This window comes from Trichogramma pretiosum, unplaced genomic scaffold (genome assembly GCF_000599845.2).
Source record: "Trichogramma pretiosum strain Unisexual culture from Peru unplaced genomic scaffold, Tpre_2.0 scaffold77, whole genome shotgun sequence".
NCBI lineage: Eukaryota > Metazoa > Arthropoda > Insecta > Hymenoptera > Trichogrammatidae > Trichogramma > Trichogramma pretiosum.
Window position 1 is genome coordinate 426091 of NW_019641667.1, and position 19669 is coordinate 445759.

At 44.8% G+C, this 19669-nt stretch overlaps 2 protein-coding genes across 2 annotated transcripts in view; both read right to left on the reverse strand.

Moving 5' to 3' along the window:
- Positions 1–19669, reverse strand: part of LOC106648624 (ecdysone-induced protein 78C) — a 106144-nt gene that overhangs the window by 51348 nt on the left and 35127 nt on the right. The gene's annotated exons all lie outside the window — the stretch shown is intronic.
- LOC106648625 lies at positions 17301–19668 on the reverse strand. The gene is made up of 2 exons (XM_014365659.2): positions 17550–19668; positions 17301–17476 (listed from the first exon to the last, which is right to left on the reverse strand). Exons 1-2 carry the CDS (start codon positions 19039–19041, stop codon positions 17433–17435), a joined length of 1536 nt encoding a protein of 511 aa, XP_014221145.1. The 5' UTR covers positions 19042–19668; the 3' UTR covers positions 17301–17432.

Below are 19669 nucleotides of genomic sequence, written 5' to 3' on the forward strand. Positions count from 1 at the left end.
ACAGCTCGGCTCGGAGGCCTGCTCGGAAAATTAATTCCGCCACTGGCAGCTTATACATAGTAGTAGTAGTAGTAGTAGTAGTAGATAGGTATATATGTACAAAGGATCGAGCTCAGGCAACGAGATAAGGTGCGAGAGATAGTGTGTCGACTATAAGCTGTAGAGCCGCTCGCACACATAGCAGCAGCAGCAGCAGCTCGTCGAGTCGCTAACTTAAACTTTGTACTGCACCGTAGAGTAGCGGGGGTGGGTGCGGGAGGAGGAGGAGGAGGAAGGGAGAGACAGAGAGAGACAGAGAGAAGAAAGAGGAGCGAGCGCGTGCATAGCACAGCACAGCACAGCCGCACATAGGAGAGGAACAAATAAGCTTTAACTATGTACATATACACCTACGTTAGCAGCGCCGGTGTAACGAAGCGAACAGCGCGAGTTGCTGCTGCTATATACAGCCTCGAACAAAGAGCCGAGCTGCTGCTGCTGCTGCTGCCTCCGAGCCCTATGAGCGCGATATTTGCCAGGAACGTAACTATATATAACGTGTGGCAGCAAACAGATGTATATAACAAAAGGTACAGAGCTAGCTAGCTGCAAGTAGCTATACAGGTACAGAGAGGGTGAGAGCAGGCTACAGCCGAATTTTCGTAATAATGAATTGGCCGAAGCGCGCGCGATTGTTCGCGCGCATTACGAAACACGCGTTCGTTAACATCCCTCTCTCGCTCTCTGTCGACTTTCCAAATCGATTATCGTCTAAACTCACTATGGAGCAGCTTTGATTTGTGCTTGGGTACAAAACAGCGCGGCGCGCGACATGCAAATCACGACGAGAGAGAGAGAGGGCAGATACGTATAATAATACTCGGCTTACTGCACACGTACGCGGAAAAAAAAGGAGAAGAGAAATAAGCCACGCTCGCTCGGCCCAATTACGTCTATTCGCGGCTAGTGCAATAAGGCAGTAAGAAGAAGAAGAAGAAAAAACAAGTGCCAAAGCCGATATGTAACCCTTCGACGAAAACGATGTATATCGGAGCGGCGGGCCGAAATAGTCGAGAGAGTCTCGGAGCTGCGGCTGCTGCTGATGCTCAGCTCTGGCTCCGGGCGACTTTTCAATCGCTGTACACGTGTATATATCATGTAGTATATAAGTAGTATACCGATAATAGCTCGGGTTGAGAGAAAATCGTGAGCCGCATCTTTTCGCGAAAACTGCGCAAGTCGGTGTTATGTAGCAGTCAAAGTGCGCCCATACATAGGACAGCATCCTGTATAGTTTATGACGCATGCGGGACTATTTCCCAATGTGCAGAGATTAGAGATGTGCGGGTACTCGATTTTTACGAGTATTTGAAGTATCGGATAATTATTTTTTTAATATTTATATTTTCGATGAGTGTAAGGATTGCTTTGTACATACACCGAGAAAAAATATTCATTGATTCAATGAAATCTCATATAATATTTTATTTACTATTAATTTGATTGATTGAAGCAATGAAACTTGGGTAAAAACAATTAAATATTTTGTTGGATGAAATAAAAATAGATTGTTTCAATCAAATAATTTCATAGATTGTATTTAAATGAATATTTCATTGAATCAATAAATGCTTTTTCTCAGTGTAGAAATGAATACACAATTTAAGTTTCTTTGTTTTCAAATGATGAAGTACTTTTCAAATTTATTTATTCGAGTCATATCGACAATTAAAATAAAAATTTCATCCCGAGATTTGCACCTCGGCCGCCAAACAAATATTGCACAAATCCTTGTTCACGATCGACTCATCGATGATCGTTTCGCAGATCTCGATCGGCAACCGATAGCCAATCAGTTCGTGGTAAAAAAAATACAGAGCACATCTTCGGAAAAACTCTCTCGACATTATCTCGCACAGGTGCATGACGCAGGCCTCGCTGGGGCCGGCGCCGAGTCCGCGCAATTTCGACGAGTTGGCGAAATCGAAGCAGTCCGCGAACGTGAGTCGTTTCGCCGCCTCCTTCAGTGGTAGTTGGATCAAGTCCTGGAGCGATAGATCGGGACATATCGTTATTTTTTCCATCATATTTTTCTCCATGTAGCATCTGCCGTTACGCAAACAATCGTAAAGATGCGCCGTCCCGTCGAACAATCCATGCTTCGAGAAGAACCTCATGATCGTCAGGACGTCGTTACGGTCAAGCTCGTATCCCGCCTTTTCGAGGCGCTCGACGCAGTCCAGAACTCGAGCCACCAGCTTCAGCTTGAAATCGTAGCCCATCTCGAAGAGCCTCGGCTGCAATCCCTCGCCGAAGTAATCCGCGCCGGGAAAAACGAATCTGGACCGCAACAGATCGCTGCCGTACTTGGCCGCGAGCAGACCAATCGCGTTCGGATTGCAGCTCGCCACGGCCCACTCCAGTTCCGTCCGACCTTCGTTGTCGCGGACGGCGAAGAACACCCGACGATCGAGTCTCTCGCAGTTCCGAAAGAACAGCTCCATCAGCGAGTCGCCGCGTAGAGTCGTCAGCACGCGCCTCTTGCACATGACGTGCAAAGGAGATAATTCCAGCGTGTCGATTGCGTTCGGATTGGCGTCCCTCCACAGCAGCCACACGGTGACCCTCTGGAGGCCTCTAGCCACAGCGTGATGCAACGGCGACCAGCCCGACTCGTCCTGGGCGTCGATCCGCAGCAGCCACTTGGTGTCCCTCGCGTAGAGTCTAGGCTTAACGTAGTCCAACAGCCACCGGCCGTCCTGGGGGTCGACCCACCACCCGAATCGATTCTCGCATAGCCTGAAGAACACCTCCACCAAGTCGTCGTCCATGTTTCTCCGGCAAATAATGTGCAGAGGCGTCGATCCTCTTAGGTTGGCCAAAGTTGGATCGGCGCCGTTTCTCAGCAGCAAGTCGACCACTCGTAGGTGGCGAGTCATGACTTCGTGCCTCAGAGCCAAGTGTAGCGGCGTATCGCCGGTTTTTTTCACGCGACCATTGACATCGTGTTCGTGCGGGAGGAATCTCAGAACGACGTCGTAAAATCCTCTCATGCAGGCCACGTGGAAATGCGTGTAGCCATCGTCGTCGACGTAGTTCACGTCGAACCTATCGTAAATTTTAAAAAGGTCACGGACCACCGTGTCCCTGATTCCGACCTCGCTCTTAGCCACGTAATGCAGTGCTGTTGCGCAACGACGCACCGACGGTGGCTTCGGCCGGCCGACTCCGATGACTCCGGGATCGTCTCTGTAGCCGCACTTGACCACGAAGCCGACGATCGGGGCGTTCACGGTTCTCTTCAAACTTTCGACGAGGAGCCAGTCGATTTCTGCCGGCCGAAACAATAGCCGAAGGATGGGAAGTCGGCCTTTCCAGGTGCCGATCGAGTCGTAAAATTCACGGAGAGATGCGCTTGGTATTTCAGCGTTCACCCAGTTTATCATTTTCCAAAAGCTCTTCGATATTTGCCAGTCTAGTGGGTTACCGGCCGGCTTGAATCGGATATTACCCATGTCTTTGGAATCGCGCAAAACTCACGCACAGCACAGCACACACACAGACGCTTATCAAATCGAGATTTTTTTTTTACTTTTTACACAAAAAATCACTGGCCACGTTCGACGCGATACTTTTCTAGCTGTTCACGCTGCAATGTCTTAAGGCACACTGACCACAAACTATACGTGCAGTACGAAATATCGAAGAGAGTATGGAGCCAGTGAATAAAAATGAAATCTCAAATTCCTCGTAGTGCAGGGACCACTCGCATGCATAAGATATAGGCCTTAATTGAGTCAATGGCATTAATGGCTAGGCGTGGACACCCGCCTACTTCGCTGGAATTGAGGCTTTCTAATTGTTATCGACTCGAACTGTACAATTTACGTACAGATTGACCGAATCAACTCGAGAATCGACAAGTAGCTACAACGTGTGAAAAATAGAGAGAGAGAGACAGAGATATACGAACTTGTCGAAAGACGCCGTAACTCCAAATCGTATACGTTTTAAGATGTTTTCCAGTGAGCTGCGGCGCTCGAAAAATTCGATTCGATTTCCACGTGTAGCGTTGGAAATTGCGTTTCATTTTTTTGTTGCAGAGCAGAGGGCCGCAAAATCTACACACGTTTGTGGACAAGAAAATATGATATACAAGTGCAATATCGTGTGTATCATTCTCAAAATAACACTACTAGTAGCTGTATCAATAGTTATGCTACTACTAGCCCCTAGAATCAATGATCGCAATAGATCTGCTGGTGCAGGTGTATTCGTTAAAACCTTGCTTCGACTTATACAATTATCTTTACTTTATCACTTGCAGATTCACAGATGAAGGGGTACTCGCCATCTAGTGGCAGAGGCTCGAAGTAGCATTAACGTATTCAAGCTGGTTGAAAATTGATTTAAATTCATTAAAACAGTTAAATTGCCATTTCGATACATTTTAAGTAGTCGTTTTTTGTCATTGGGTCATTGTCAACGCCGAGCATTTATATCGGGTCTAAATTGATGTCAACGGATTATTTATTTCCTTTTATATTTGAAAAAAAAAAAGTTTCAAAACTCCAAAAACGAGTTTTTTTCAGGTACTACGCACAACCCCAGCCGCCGAACCATGTATTTTACTCGCGTATAACTTCACCGTGGCTTATTTTTATTTCACGGTTTTTACGCAGGACTATGCAGGAAACGAGCCTCGCTCGTTTCGGCATGCGAATGTGCATACACACAAACGGCAGAGCAGCGAATTCGAGTTTCAATGCTGCGAGTGTGCCTGTGAATGCGTGCGTACGAGAGAGAAAAAGAGTGAGTATACCGAAAATAGTCAGTCTTATAATGCAATGCGGAACGAGTCTATTTCGGTTGTGCAACGGACACTAATCTTCTTCTTCGTCGTCTTCCTCTTCTTCTTCTCGTCCGCGCGCAATATACATCTCTCACTCGTAGCAGCAGCAGCAGCAGCAGCAGCAGCAGCATCCACTCTTCACTAGGTTAACGTTTAAAGTATTTTTCGCGTCGTTTTTTTCTTCTTCTTGGTCTCTCTCTCTCTCTTTCCTTCTGCGGCTCATATATAGCCAACTACTCTCCAGTTCTCTACGTGTATAGATAGAGGCTTGACTATTTCGGGATCTCGCTACTCGGTCAATTGTCGCGAAATATAGTGGCGAGTCGCCGCTTCCGTTGAAAATTCCGTTATAAATAAAAATGTTGATTTTTTGTACCGTAGCAACATGTACCTACGCGTAGGTACTTGGTACGTATATAGGAGCTTATACACTGTTTCTGCTGCTGCACCTCTCGGAAAAAGTCGCATCCCCTTATTCGGGCATTGACATATCACGGGTACCTCTCCGTCATTACGTCTCTGTCTCTCTCTTTCTTTCTCGACTGGCCTGTGTACGTATGTGTGCGCGAATTACCTATATAGTATTTTCTTATAGTGCAGAGCACACGAGAGAGAGATGCGGAGCTAGCAATCCTCGTCTCTCTTTCTCTCTCTCTACGTTTATATACGGAGTCGTCGTCGTCGGTCTCTTCCGCATTCGCGCAACGAGCCGTGCCACAGTTCGAGCCTCTCTTTACTTTACTTACTATACTACTATATATATACGAGAGCTGCATGAGAGAGGACGTTATAATATGTGGACGCGGCTGTATATACCGCTGCACACTGGTATATATAGTGTCTCTCTTGTCGAAGCGGCTGCTGCTTGCGTAACCTTATTAAGAACGCCGAGAGCTGCTGCTGCGCACATTATATATCCTGCGCCGTCGACGACGACGACGACGACGACGACGAGCTGCCAAGTGTCTTTTTCTCTCCCTTCGGGAGCAACTATATTATGTATTTTATCCCAAGTAGTAGTAGTAATGTAGCGCATTTCGAAAAGACAGAGAGAGAGAGAGACAATTTGAAAAATCTCTCGAGGGATGGCCGTTGTAGTTTATACATGCAGCTAATGCGTCTTGTCCTGAGGCGACTCTCTCTCATTCCCTCCCTGTTTCGCGATATAGCTTTCCCGGGCACGCGCGTTTATGTATTATTACGCAATTGTGACTTACTGCTACTACGCGATATTGCGCCTATATAGTGTTGGACCCAGCATAAATCAACTTTCCAGCGAGCTCCATATAGCTCGAGATTTTATTTTTAAATAATAGAATATTGTCCTTATCAGCGGCTGGCGATCTTGAAATACTTATTACGCGTATACGTACGTTCTGGTCACTCTATGCGCATTGCTTTACACGAATACACACGTATTCATAATTCACGTCGCGGGGGGTAGGGATAATTACTCGCTATTAGCGAAAGGAATTATACGCGCGGCAAGTACATAATCGATCAATTTTAGTCCGTGGTAAATGCGTGTGTATGTGTGTGTGTGTATGCACGCCGCTAAACGCACATTTACTCTCCGCCGTGTCCTCCGAAGAAAAAGAGCCTTTTAAGACTTTTGAAATTAAATGCATCGCGCGTTTGTACACACGTAAACGTACATGTTCGTACGCTCGTCTCACAAACTATTGCTTCTTTTCCGTTATAAAATATATCTGTATACGCGCTGCCGCCGCCGGTAAATATCTTTCTCACGCAGATAATACATTGCAGTGCAAATCGTTGCTCGCGCGCGCTCGAGTGAATGAATAATATTAATTTTTCTTTTCTCTCGGCCTTAAACCTATAAGAGGCCCCCCTTTTGCCTTTTCCTCGATCTCACTCGCTTATATTAAACCCGCCCTTTTACGAGTTCGTGATTAATAATATTTTTCGCGCGCGCTTCCGCCATTCCATTCATCCCTGCACATCCTGCACATACACCTGAGCCTGCGTAGGGATAGATAGATGGAAAAAAAAAATAAAACGTTTTTAGATATTTCGCGCGTTATCTCGGTGTAATAATCGCAAGCTGCTGCTGCTGCTGCAACGAAAGCGAGCCTCATGTAGCCGAGAGAGATGATGCATTGTAGCTGGTAAAGGCGATTACGTATATACTACACGTATACGTGGACTACGGTATATATAGCGGCGCGTGGCAAATCTTCCTAATAAATCTCTTTCCAACAAATTTCGAGCGAGAGGATCGAGAGAGCCCCCACATGACTCGAGAGAGTGAACGAGCGCATTACAATATATGTAAGCTCCCCATAGAGAGAGCCCTCCTCCTATTCTTCGGTACTCTCACTCGTGGTACACACAAGAGAGAGAGAGAGAGAGAGAGAGAGAGAGCAAAAACACGATTTTCTCCGGTGCTCCGCCAGCTCCGTCTGTGTGTGTGCATCTAATTCGGCATATTCGGGGTATCAATGAGTCTCGAGTGAGCTCCGCGCACTCGAGAGCGCAGATATATCCATGCACTTGTGTAACACGTCGGTATAACACACAGCGTTGGGGCTTGCTTTACTATATAAACATGCATATAATAGCGCACACGATCGCGTCTTCAATTTTTCTTCTTTCCAAAGCTTATTACACATAACACAACACACAGAGACAGACGTCGTTATTTCGACAGGTTTTTTTTTCTTGCTTTGTGCCGTATCGAGACTAATGAGCCCCAGCCGAGAGTCACGCGAAAGAGAGGATTAATGTTGTGTATAATATCGCGAGCATATTCATTGCGCGGCATTATATCGGCAGAAAAGCGAGCTAATTTTTCAATTCATTCGTGCTTATATGGCGCATGTAAATATTTTAATATTATATTTATTTATATACGTATGCCTGCGATCGCGTATATAATGGTATAATAGGCATCGATGGCGCGTATACTCGAGAGCAATGGATACGTGTATCGATATAGGGGGATGGGTAATCTCATGAGTATTATAAGCTACGTATCTCGACGGTAGAAATGCTCGACATTAATTATGTCCGAATGACCATTTAAAATGTTTTATAATATAACAACATTAATTAGTTTGTTTTTGGAGATTTTGTTGTTACAAATATTAAGTGCATTACAAATGACGTGAAAGCGACAACCAAATCGTTGAAAAAACTCATGCCCAATTTTCAGCCACTCTAGTATACGACAATACTACTTCGAGTCTTCACCGCAAGATGGCGAGTAAACCCTTACCCAGGAATCCGCAAGTGGCAAAGTCAAAATAATTCTATATAATAGTCCAAGCACATATCCCGAAGTATTAAAATGTTACCCATACTCCATTCGCGCTCTAAGCAGTGCGCGTTCTAATTACCGCACCCAAAGCGAGGCGCATTTTTGCCAGTTACAATCTTGCCGCTGCCGCGGAGTATACAAGTACAGTATTATTCGTACGTCGACTATTTAAAACGACGTGCGCGCGCCGAGCTTTTTTCGCAGCTACGTATATACATACAGGCATTTTATAAATCGAAATACTGGTTTGGGTTGGGTAACGCACATGTAACACGCATACACACACAAAAGCAGAGCTCGAGTCTCTTGTCAGAGCAATTTGTCGGGTACTTGGGCGCGCGCAAGCGTTTATTATATATGTACGCCTGCACTTTCACTCGGTGCCGCTCGTGGAGCTAAAACACAACGACAGCAGCAGCAAGGATCAATCGCGCGCCTTATAGTAGTAGTAGTACGCGTTATTAGATAAACGTCAAAAAAGAAAAAAAAAACAACATGCATCCAATCGCAGGGATCAATCTCTCGTCTCGTTCCTTTTATTGCCACGGCTCAATTAATATTCGTGCAGCAGGCTGACTGCGCCGAGGAGGGTACAAAATCAAGTTTTACACCGAATATATACTCGCTGCTCGCATGGGGCCGGTCGGCGAAATTTCGGAGCGACTCGTAAAATCCAGACCGGGCGAAGAAGAGATTACAATATGTACCTGTAAAACATGCGAGCGAGTAGCAGCAGCGAATGACAGTATAATAAACACGCGCGCGGTAGCTTCGAGTAATTTGCATCGGCTTCCAAGAAAACGATTTTCTCTCTCGTCTCTCTCGGCTCTCCCTCGAGTCCAATGCGGCTGGGCGCAAAACTCGTACGTATATACATACGTATACCTGCGGTACTACATAATTTCTTGTGCTATACACGTCTCTTCGGTGGTCCGTGTGCGCTGCTGCTGGGAGAGCTGCTGGGCTCGCTCTGCACAGGCATACACACATGCGTAAATACACACGTGCGCCTCAGAGATCGCCTCGCTACACTCGCACACATGTATACACACACGTGAAAGTTCAATATACTCTCTCAAGCTCGATGAATCCTCGCGAGGGAATGCGACGACGACGACGACGAGCCAAGTCTCTCGCGTCGTTATATATATGGGAAGACGAAGAGGAGATCACTCGTCGTTTTGTGCGCGGGGAGCTGCCTCTCGGCGCGTCGTAATGTGTGCGATGCTTCGATTTTAAATCGCACGTATACCGCACATTGGAGCACTGCGTTTCTTCCTACTTTTTTATTCTATTTTTCTCTTATTAAATTACGTATTATTACGAGCGTCTCGTCGCGTCGCAACGACAGTTACGAATGCGAATGATTCAGACGCAGCAAAAATATAGTCAGGTATCACATACATAGCGGTATACTTAAACTACACGTCTTTCTCGAGGCGTCAATGTATATCAAATAATCCGTCAAAATTCAAGCTTCCTTCGCCGCTTCTCATTCAGTAATAATAATCGAAAATGCCATTTTACGTAATTTCGCGGCGTCGTCAAATCTTTACGACTCGGCCGTAGTTTTATCGGTGTAAAACCTCATTATTATGCGCGACGTTGTTGTACTACGCTCGATTACATACGTATACACAGACACAAATATATTTATATATAAATTATACAATCGTCCGAGACTATTTATACGTGTATAAATATATAATAATATAGACGATAGTTACGGCGCGTTTGTAGCCACGTATATGGCTTATGGAGAAAAAAAGGAGACAAAATGAAAAAGCCTCGGCTCTCCCTCTAATCTTCGTCTAGTATCTAGCTGCGCGCGGGCTTTGGCTTTTTTACGATTTGTGTGCGCTGTGCTGCTGCAGCTCGGCCTTATGTAATATATGTATATATGTATACGACTTCTGACTGCCATGCACGTGTGTAGTGTGTACGTGGCAAAAGTAAAAGCTATACGATTTAGCTTTTTTCCCATTTTGCAGCTGCAGCAGCAGCAAAGCCTTGTCTTTTCATTTTCTTATAATTTAAGCGATCGAGTGTGTCTATACACAAGTATTTTCCTCGCACGCGAGAGCATCTCGTGCAGAAACGATGATGAATAATGAAAGGTGCTCTCTAAGCTAAGCCACGAGACGGAGAGATAGAAAAACTGTAAATCGATCTATATACAAGTTTAAGCTTTTTCGAATGGCGCACACTACGCTCACACACGCACGCACACACAGACAGACACATTCGGCCGTGTAAGTTGGCGCGATTCTCGAGTGCTGTTTTTTCAAACTTCTCCTCTATCCTCTCTCTCTCTCTCGCGCGCTCGCAACTCGCAACTCGCTACTGCTGCCGCGTTGCGCTGCAGTTCGCACGTATAAGGCGTAAGAGTAGTACCTATACGTAGTTTGAAGAAATCGCGCGCACGAGAGAGGCTGGAGAAGAAGCGCGGAAAAAAAAGTTAAGTTTTTTTCCGAAGAAAAAAAAAGAAAGAAGTTGCGAGAGCTATAAGGAATAGGATACTCTCTCTGGAGGGCTTGGAGTTCGCGCGCGCACATACGTATACGCAGTAGTACTCTTTACTTACACATATATCTACGAAAAGCTACAATATAGGATAGAGCTATGCTATTTATTTTTCACGCCGATATTCGCGTTATATATAGGAGGTGTACGGATACTGTCTACTCGAAGCTCCGACAAGTTTTCACTCGAACGCCAGAGACGTTGGTTCCGGTAATATTAAAAATGACTTTTATGAAGAGGAGAGAGAGAGAGATGGGCTGCTACGTGTGACGGCAATTCTCTCTACTTCAGCCTCCCGTGCATAATATATAAAAATATTTACAAGTGCACACGTGTGTGTGTCTATATACATTACTACTACTGCTATACGTCTAGAGTCGTTAGCGGCACTCGAGCTGCCTCTCTCTCTCTCTCTCGCGAGATAGGGTCGAGACGAAAATGACCCCGCATCCGACGTGTTTTTTTTTGCTTCTTTTCCTATTTTTCTGTCTCGCTTCTTCCGTCGTCGTCGTCGTCGTCGTGTATTGCACTTTATTTACTCGCGCGCGAGATTTTATCGCGTGCTTATTATCGCATTTGCCTCCATGTATATACCTACCTCCAGCCGCCCCCGCGTATATATCTCGACCTACTTACACACTCCCTCCCCCGTCGTATATGTGTGTGTACTATAATGTGTACAACGTCGACGACGAAAGGGGGTTGACTTTGTATTTCGTCGTTGACACCGTTTTGAGAATGAAAAAAAAAAAAAAAGAAAAATAGTCCGCGTATAATTGACTCGAGCTTGTGATATAGCGTGTGTACGTAGGTACATACAACACACAGCGCACGCATCGTATCTTTTTTTGCCAATTTAACGTCGGCGATACGGAACGAAGAAAAAAAGTAATACGAAATCGAAGCAATCGGAAGTGCAGTCTGCCGCGAGATAAAAAACAAAATCTCCCGTCGATATATACGCGTTGTTATTATTATTATTATTCTTTCGACTGTACAGAGTCGAATCGCGAAAAAATTATAATTGTAAACGAGAGAATTTACGTAAGTATAGATATATACGTATGGTACAATATTATACATTATCGAAATCGATAAATCATATTGTAATCTAAATAGAGCAGCAAGAAAGTGAGTTTGGAAATTAATGCATTTCGGCGTCTCTATGTATCTGTGCATTACGTGCACTCTCACAACTATATACGATACGGACTTTCAGCTCTCTGGCGCTTTCCAATGCTTACTGGGACTATATATCTATCGAGACTGCACTGCGCGTATAAGTTAGTTATATTTTTTACGTAAGGAGAACGAAAAAAAAACACATAGTGCGCCTCGACACCTGCTGCGAGTACATAATAGTAAAGAAGTAGATCCCTAAGTGCAGCCAATCGATGACTTTTCGCGCGCGCGAGCGCGACTTCCGCGAAACGAACACCTATGCAGGCCGAAGACCTCTTGTATTTATACGTACACGCTCGCGTTGATGTAATAGTATATTTATAAATCGCTTTGATAGCAGAAAATTCTCCTTCTGTCTCTTCTTTTTTTCATATAAATATCGCGGCTCTTTCTGTTCTCTTTCTTTTCTCTTTGTTATTTATGTATCAGACCCCGTGTAGTAGAGGAGGGCCGCCTTCAAAGCGTATATATTCCGATGCCAGGCCGTAAGGATTTCGATGCGCGCTCGTGTGCGAGTGTGCGGGGGTTTTCGCGCTGTTATATATAAGTAAAAGGCGGCTTATCGATTTTCTGACATAACGTCTCTTTCACTTTCTCGGGGCGCTGCGCTGCTCTAATCCTCCGCAAGATGTACGAGTTTTTTTTACCCTCCTCTTCTTTTATCTCGAGCGAGAGAGAAGGAGAGCGAAATATTTTCAGGCTATTATTCGGGAAAGTAAGGCAGAAGCAATGGCGGAGTGCAACAACGCGAGTACAAACAAACAGAAGCAGCAGCACGAGAAACAGCTGTTTTGTTTCGCGCGCTACGGCACAGGCAAACGCGCACAAGGTCGTACGCTGGGGGCCTTCGTGGAGGACTGTACATATAAATAAGTGCGCCAGGACACGTAGTATATCGCACGCCTAGAAATGCGTTGTACACGCGGTGCAATGCACTCGACCGTCGCTGCTGCCTGAGACAATAATGTACACATCCGCAGAGCGCAAAACCGATGCGTACATAATAGCAATGTAAAATACGATAGGCGGCTAAGAATATGGTTTTATTTATATTCAAAAGAATATACGATTTCTTATTCAACGTTCAAAATTTCAATCACAACTTAAGCCTCGAATTATGCCGATGATTTGTACTTGAAATTGAAGCAACAAACGAAAGTGTCTTTCGCGAAACCTATCGGCAGAATGTGCAGAGAACAAAGCGACACTCGTGCTAAATAAGGCGGTCGACAGTAGAGGGACAAAGTTTTGCCAATTCGGACGATAGCAATCGCGCGGGATCTCCCCGCTGACTTTAACGCACAAGTGACTCGTTAACCCATAATAGTGCGAAGCTGAATTTTTGTTGCCGTGTGACTGTTTACTAATCATTTCCATAATACACTTATTCACGGGTCTATACTTGAAATCGAGCCGTTCGAGATACAGCGTCGGATACCCGCGGCGCATAACCTCGAATATTTTTATAGTGAATGTGTTTGTGTAAAATCACAGTGAATACCTACAACCGAGAAAGTGATGCAAAGCAACGTCGACGTAGTTAGGTATGATTTTTTTGCGTTGTACCGACATGATGGTTTTCTAAAAGATTTTTCTTATTAAACTCGATTATTCATCAGGGTGAAGGAGGAGCCGAGCGATACGTGGACGAACGCGTGTGACGATCATGTTTCCGATTTTGTGGGCTACTGTAAAGTCGAAAAATGTGAAGCATCCCCCAATTATGAATCGTCGGTGAGTTCAATGATTAGAATTAAGTTCCGTTGATCGACTCATAGAAATTAACTCACAATTTTCATTATAGGACGTGCATGCGAGTGAGGCTGAGGCGTTGCAAGAGAGGTTAGATGAAAAGCCGATTATTGAATTTGAGTGCAAAAATGTTGAACCTGAACTGACGTCTCCATCGATAACCATCTGCAAATTCGAGGATAAAAAATTTCAACCTATCGTAAAGATAGAAAACAACAATCCAACAACTTGCAGGAATAAAAAAATTCTAAAAATTTTGATCAAAAAGGGATTTAATTATGATGATAATTGTCAATTCGATGAGAGCTACCATTTGAACATTACTAAACATGAGAAGCTAAAGAATATTGAAAAAACTGCCGAAAGAAAATTATCATGTAAGTCAAGTACGTGTAGAGAATTGTGTATGACAAAAGCTAGTCTAAAAAAGCATATGAATATGATAAATAAGATTAGTCCATATAAATGTGACATTTGTCACAAGTCATTCGAGAAAAAAAGTAGCCTCAAATATCACAAAAATGCAGTACATGATCATAGTGAATCCCGTCAATGTAAGAATTGTCATAAATCATTTGCACTAAAAGGTGACCTGAACAAACACATAAACATGGTACACAATCATATCAAACCCTTTGAATGTGAGATTTGTCATAAATCATTTGCACAAAAAGGTGACCTTAAGAGACACATAAACATAGTACACAATCATATCAAATCCTTTGAATGTGAGATTTGTCACAAATTATTTGGACTAAATAGTAATCTCAAAGTTCACAAACAGGTAGTACATGATAATAGTAAACCCTTTGAATGTGAGGTTTGTTACAAAAAATTTGGACAAAAAAGTAACCTTAAGTTACACACAAAGACAGTTCATGATCGTTGTAAACCCTTTGAATGTGAGATTTGTCACAAAGCATTTGCACAAAAAGTTGACCTTAAGAGACACATAAACACAGTACACAATTGTATCAAATCACTTGAATGTGAGATATGTCACAAATCATTTGAATACCAGAGTAAACTTAAATTACACATGATGACAGTACATAATCAGAAAAAATACTTCAAATGTAATATGTGTCATAAGTCATTTGAAAAAATAAGTAAACTCAAATGTCACGTCAACGCAATACACAATCAGAGCAAACCCTTTGAATGTAACATCTGTCACAAATCATTTGGATATAAACAACAGCGTAACAGACACATAGATACAGTACACAATCGTATCAAATCCTTTGAATGTGATATTTGTCACAAATCATATGGACAGAAATGTCACCTTAAAAGGCACAAAATGATAGTACACGATCTTAGCAAACCCTTTAAATGTCATATTTGTCAAAAATCATACGGAAAAATAAGAGACCTCAATAAACACACGAATGCGATACATGGACGTAGGAAAGCCTTCGAATGTCAGATTTGTCGCGAGTCATATGGCCGACAGGATACTCTAAAAGCTCACATAATTGTAGTACACAAGAGCATCTCACCCTTTAAATGTAAGATTTGTCGAAAATCATTTGTATACAAATGTAGCCTCAAACGTCACGTCGATACTATACATCCTCGTGATAAACTATTGGAATGTGGAATTTGTCACAAATCACTATCAACCAAAGGTGCCCTCACAGTTCATATAGATATGGTTCATAATCGTCTTAGACCCTTCGAATGTTACATTTGTCACAGATCGTTTTACTACAAAAAAGACCTCGAAAAGCACAAAAGTACAGTTCATGATCGTCGCAAGCCTTTCGAGTGCGGCAAATGTCACAAATCATTTGGAGTAACGAGTAGCCTCTATAAACACATGAGATTAAAACATGCTCGTAGTAAATCTACGTAGTTTTAATCTGCAGATGCAATTTAAGACCATAGCAAATCTTTAAATGAATGGCATTATTCCTAAGACAATTGTACGCAATAAATTTGCGCTCACTTAATTATGGTATTGTTTGATAACTTTTTTTAATATTCCTTAATTTTCAAACTATTGTTATAAACTATTTTTATAAACTATTTTTTTTTAATTTTATAAAAACTGTAAAGATTTTCAACATCTTTTGTACTTGAATTAATAAATAAAATAGCACATCTGAATTTTCAATTTGCATTTTTTATCACCGGTAAAACCGATTCTTAAAAGTTTCCTTCACCAAACACTCTTTATCCTTGCGACGACAAAAAAAATCCATGTTATTTCTAAATTTCGCTTGCTGCTCATCGTCTCATCTTTTTTCAATCTCACTCCGACAGTTCAATGAACTTAATAATCGACGACGTTTATCAGTTCGATCACGACTATACAGCAGAACTTTGCCGAAGATTCAGTAAAATCGCTCGATCCATTGACCAATTTATTTCCGTTTTACTTTCCATTTTTTTTGCCTTGATATAATGGCGCGCATTATTCCATGCATCATCGGGATCGCAGGGAATTAAATATTACAATGGCGCGAGACTCGTTTTTCCATAAATTATGCTCGCGATGTATGTTGCAGTCTTATCTTCGGTGCGAGTCAGCTCGCGCGCGTAGGCGAATATTACACGCAGCGCGCACAGGAAAATATCCTCTCGCTCGTGTGAAAATATCACGCGAAAAACGAAGCTACGTGTACACACGAGAAGATCGCCAAAGAGAGAGAGAAAAGTCAAGCGCGCACACTCGGTAATACGCGATCGCGAATATCGCGAAGGGATATTGCTCGTATATATACTAAGTGCTCCATCGAATATGTGTGTGTATTATAATATAGCCTCACAGGCGTGCCACAAACTCGCGAAAACACCACAGGTATGTATGTGGTACTATATATACTGCAGGGAGACACACTTGCCCGAGCTACACACAGACAGACGCGAAGTTATGCAATCGAGTACATGTAGTTGTGTGTTACTATATATATGCGCGAGACGCGCCGCTCGTTTTCATGGTCAAGGCGAGAGTGTACAGCACATATATACGAAAATGATAATCTCCGCAGCAGCAGCAGCGAGCACACAACTCCAGATGCTCTTTGTAATGACACTTTTAAGCACCTTTCGTTTTAAATTTACCCAACGCCGCCAAGCCGCCGCATATATATAGATAAATACGAGCTTTTATTTTATGAAGCCATTAAAATTGCCCATATAGGTGCGTGTATGGATAAGCACGCGTGTGCCGTTACATAGAAGAAGAAGAAGATGGGCTGCACTCGACGTCGAACGAGTCGTTGATTTAAATCTATTAGCGACGGCTGCGCGCGCGCAAAAACTATTCATCTATATTCCGTCGCGCGAATATATTATATTTTATTCTATTTGCAATTCAAATGAGCGGCTGACACACAGACAGACGGACAGACACGGACACTTGCATACTTGGACACATGCAGCAGCCGAGGGGGGAAGTAGCGTTGTGCGGCTGCTTTTCTCGTACAATATTCTTTCTTCGACTCTCTTACGGCCGGTTTAGCGCGCACCGCGCGATTAGAAAATTAATTTCACCTCTTATAGGCTTCACTAGCTCGGAATGATTTACGCGCGTCGTTGAGAGAAAAATTGTGTATACCGCGCGGAAAGCCGTGTCTCGTGAGCAGTCGTTAAGCGAAAAACAATCGATATATATAATAATAAAACGACGACAAATGATCGCTTTCACTTCGAGCTCGTGCGTGTACGTACACGGCTTACGTATGTATATAATAGAGGAAATCATTTACAAATTCGCAGCTCGTGTGTGTGTAAAGGCTTGACTGTGTTGATTTTTTTTTATTTTTAAATGATAATAAACTCTTGATATCGAATACATGGTTTGCGAGTTGGACTCACATTTAATTAATGTCATTGTAATAATATATTCTAAAATAATTATTCATTCAGTCGTGTACATTGCAATTCCTGGACCTCCTTGCCTGGAAAAACAACAAGCACAGATACTTGAAAAAAACTATCATCTACAGTGTCCAAGAGGGGAAAAATGTCTACCTTGATAAACCGAACTGTACCATGTGCTGCTCCGGCTCTGCTTCTGCTGCTGCTCTGTAGCGATGGTCTCCGCCGCGGCGCATACGCCGAACAGATCGGCGTTCACGAGGTTGTCGATGATCATGTCGCAGCAGAGTATCGGCAGTCGATGTTGCGTCAGCTCCAGGAACGACTCGAGCGCCCAACGCTGGAAGAATCGCCTCGAGAGCTTCTCGCAGAGGTTGGCGACGCACGAGCGCCTCAGCGCCTCGGGCAGCTTCCACAGCGTTCTGGATCGCGCCAGCGCGAAGTAGTCGCTGTACGCCATCAGCTTCCTGGCCTTCTCCGGTTGCAGCCGTATCAGCGAGTAGAGACCCAAGTCCGGACGCACCACTATCCTTTCCGACAATCTGGCGGTCTCCTCGTCTCTGCGCCAGAACTCGACGTTCTCCCGGCTGTCGAAGAGCTCGTGGCTAGCGAACACCTTCATGATCGACAGGGCGTCGCTCCGGTCGAGTCCGTAGCCGCGCGTCTCGAGGCGCTCGACGACCTCTATCGCGTCCGAGGCCACGCGCAGTCTCCAATCGGCCCAGCAGTCCGTGCTGTCCGGCCCGTGTCTCTCGTCGAAGTGTGCCGGCGCGGGGAACACGAAGCTGGCCAGGTCGGCGCCGAGATCCAGCAGCGCCGTGACCAGATCCGGCAGCAGATTCACCACGGCCCACTGCAGAGGTGTGCGGCCCGACTTGTCCTGGATATTCACGTCCAGTCGCTCGTCCGCCTTGAGCTTGAGAAACACCTCCATCAAGTCGTCGTCGTACATCTTCCGGCAGATGAGGTGCAGCGGAGTCAGTCCCCGGTCGTTGGTCGGGCTCGGCCGGGCGCCGGCCTTGAGCAGCAGATCGGCGACCTGCTTGTGTCCTCGGGCCACGGCCAGATGCAGCGGCGAGTCGCCCGTCTCGGGCACCGCGAGATCGGGATCCTGGCCGAGATTCAGGTATTTCTCGACGACGTTGTAGCAGCCGAACTTGCAGGCCACATGAAAATGCGTCAAGCCCGACTCGTCCGAGTAATTGACGTCGAATCTGTTGTAGATCTTGAAGAGGTCGCGCACCAGGCTGTCCCACTCGTAGTGCCAGCCACATCTGACCGCTCGCAGCAGCGCCGTCGAGCGACACGACCCGGGCTTGCCCGTGGCCTCGTCCACATCCACGGGCTTGTCCCTGTAGCCGGTCCTGGCCACGAACTTGATGAATCGCACGCCCCGGTGAACGTCGTCTCGCCCGGCCCAGTAGTCGACGGCGTCCAGCAGCAGACGATCGATCTGCTCGGGACTGAAGACCTCGCGTAGATTCGGCAGGTGGACCTTCCAGTTTCTCACGAGGGGATAGAGTCGGCGGAGAAACTCGTGACGCTCCTCCGGCGAGTCCCAGTTCACGGTATCGGGCAAGCTCTTGAGCTCGTCCACGGCGATGCGGCTTATGTGATGCATCAGTTTGGAGTACCACGCTAGCATCTATTTTTTTCTACACGCACACACACACGCTCGAGCACGCACGATTATACACAACACAGACACGACACACGCACAGACACTTCTTTCACCGTAATAAATGATAAAGAGAATCACAGCTGGCTTCTGCACCACGCGCGAGATCGATTTCTCTTTGTTTATACGGCAGAGACGACGTGCTAGCTGCCGAACTAAGACTGAAACTGCGCGAACTGCGAACGACTCCGTATTACTGCTGGATCAGAGCCGCCGCCGCCGTCGTCGGCCACCGCAGTGCACAAGTCCCTTATCTGTCGCACATTCTCGCGACGACGCTGTGTATAAGTAATAGTAATATAGTAAGCGAGTCGACCGCTGGCGTCGGACGCAGGGGTCATCTCTGTTGTGCGCGTGAAGCAAAAAAAAAAACTGATACACACTACTCTGACTCGTGTGTCTCGTATACCGTGATCTCCCATTACGGTTATCGCGCGTAATAATATTAAGGACGTTTATATATTCCTATACATATTTTTTTACGCTTTAAAAACTCGTGATGTATTTCCTAGCGAGCTCGAACGATTGGTGCGAGTTTACTCGCTTCATATGTATACGGCTCGAGTGACATACTGAGATCTGACACGTCGGGAAA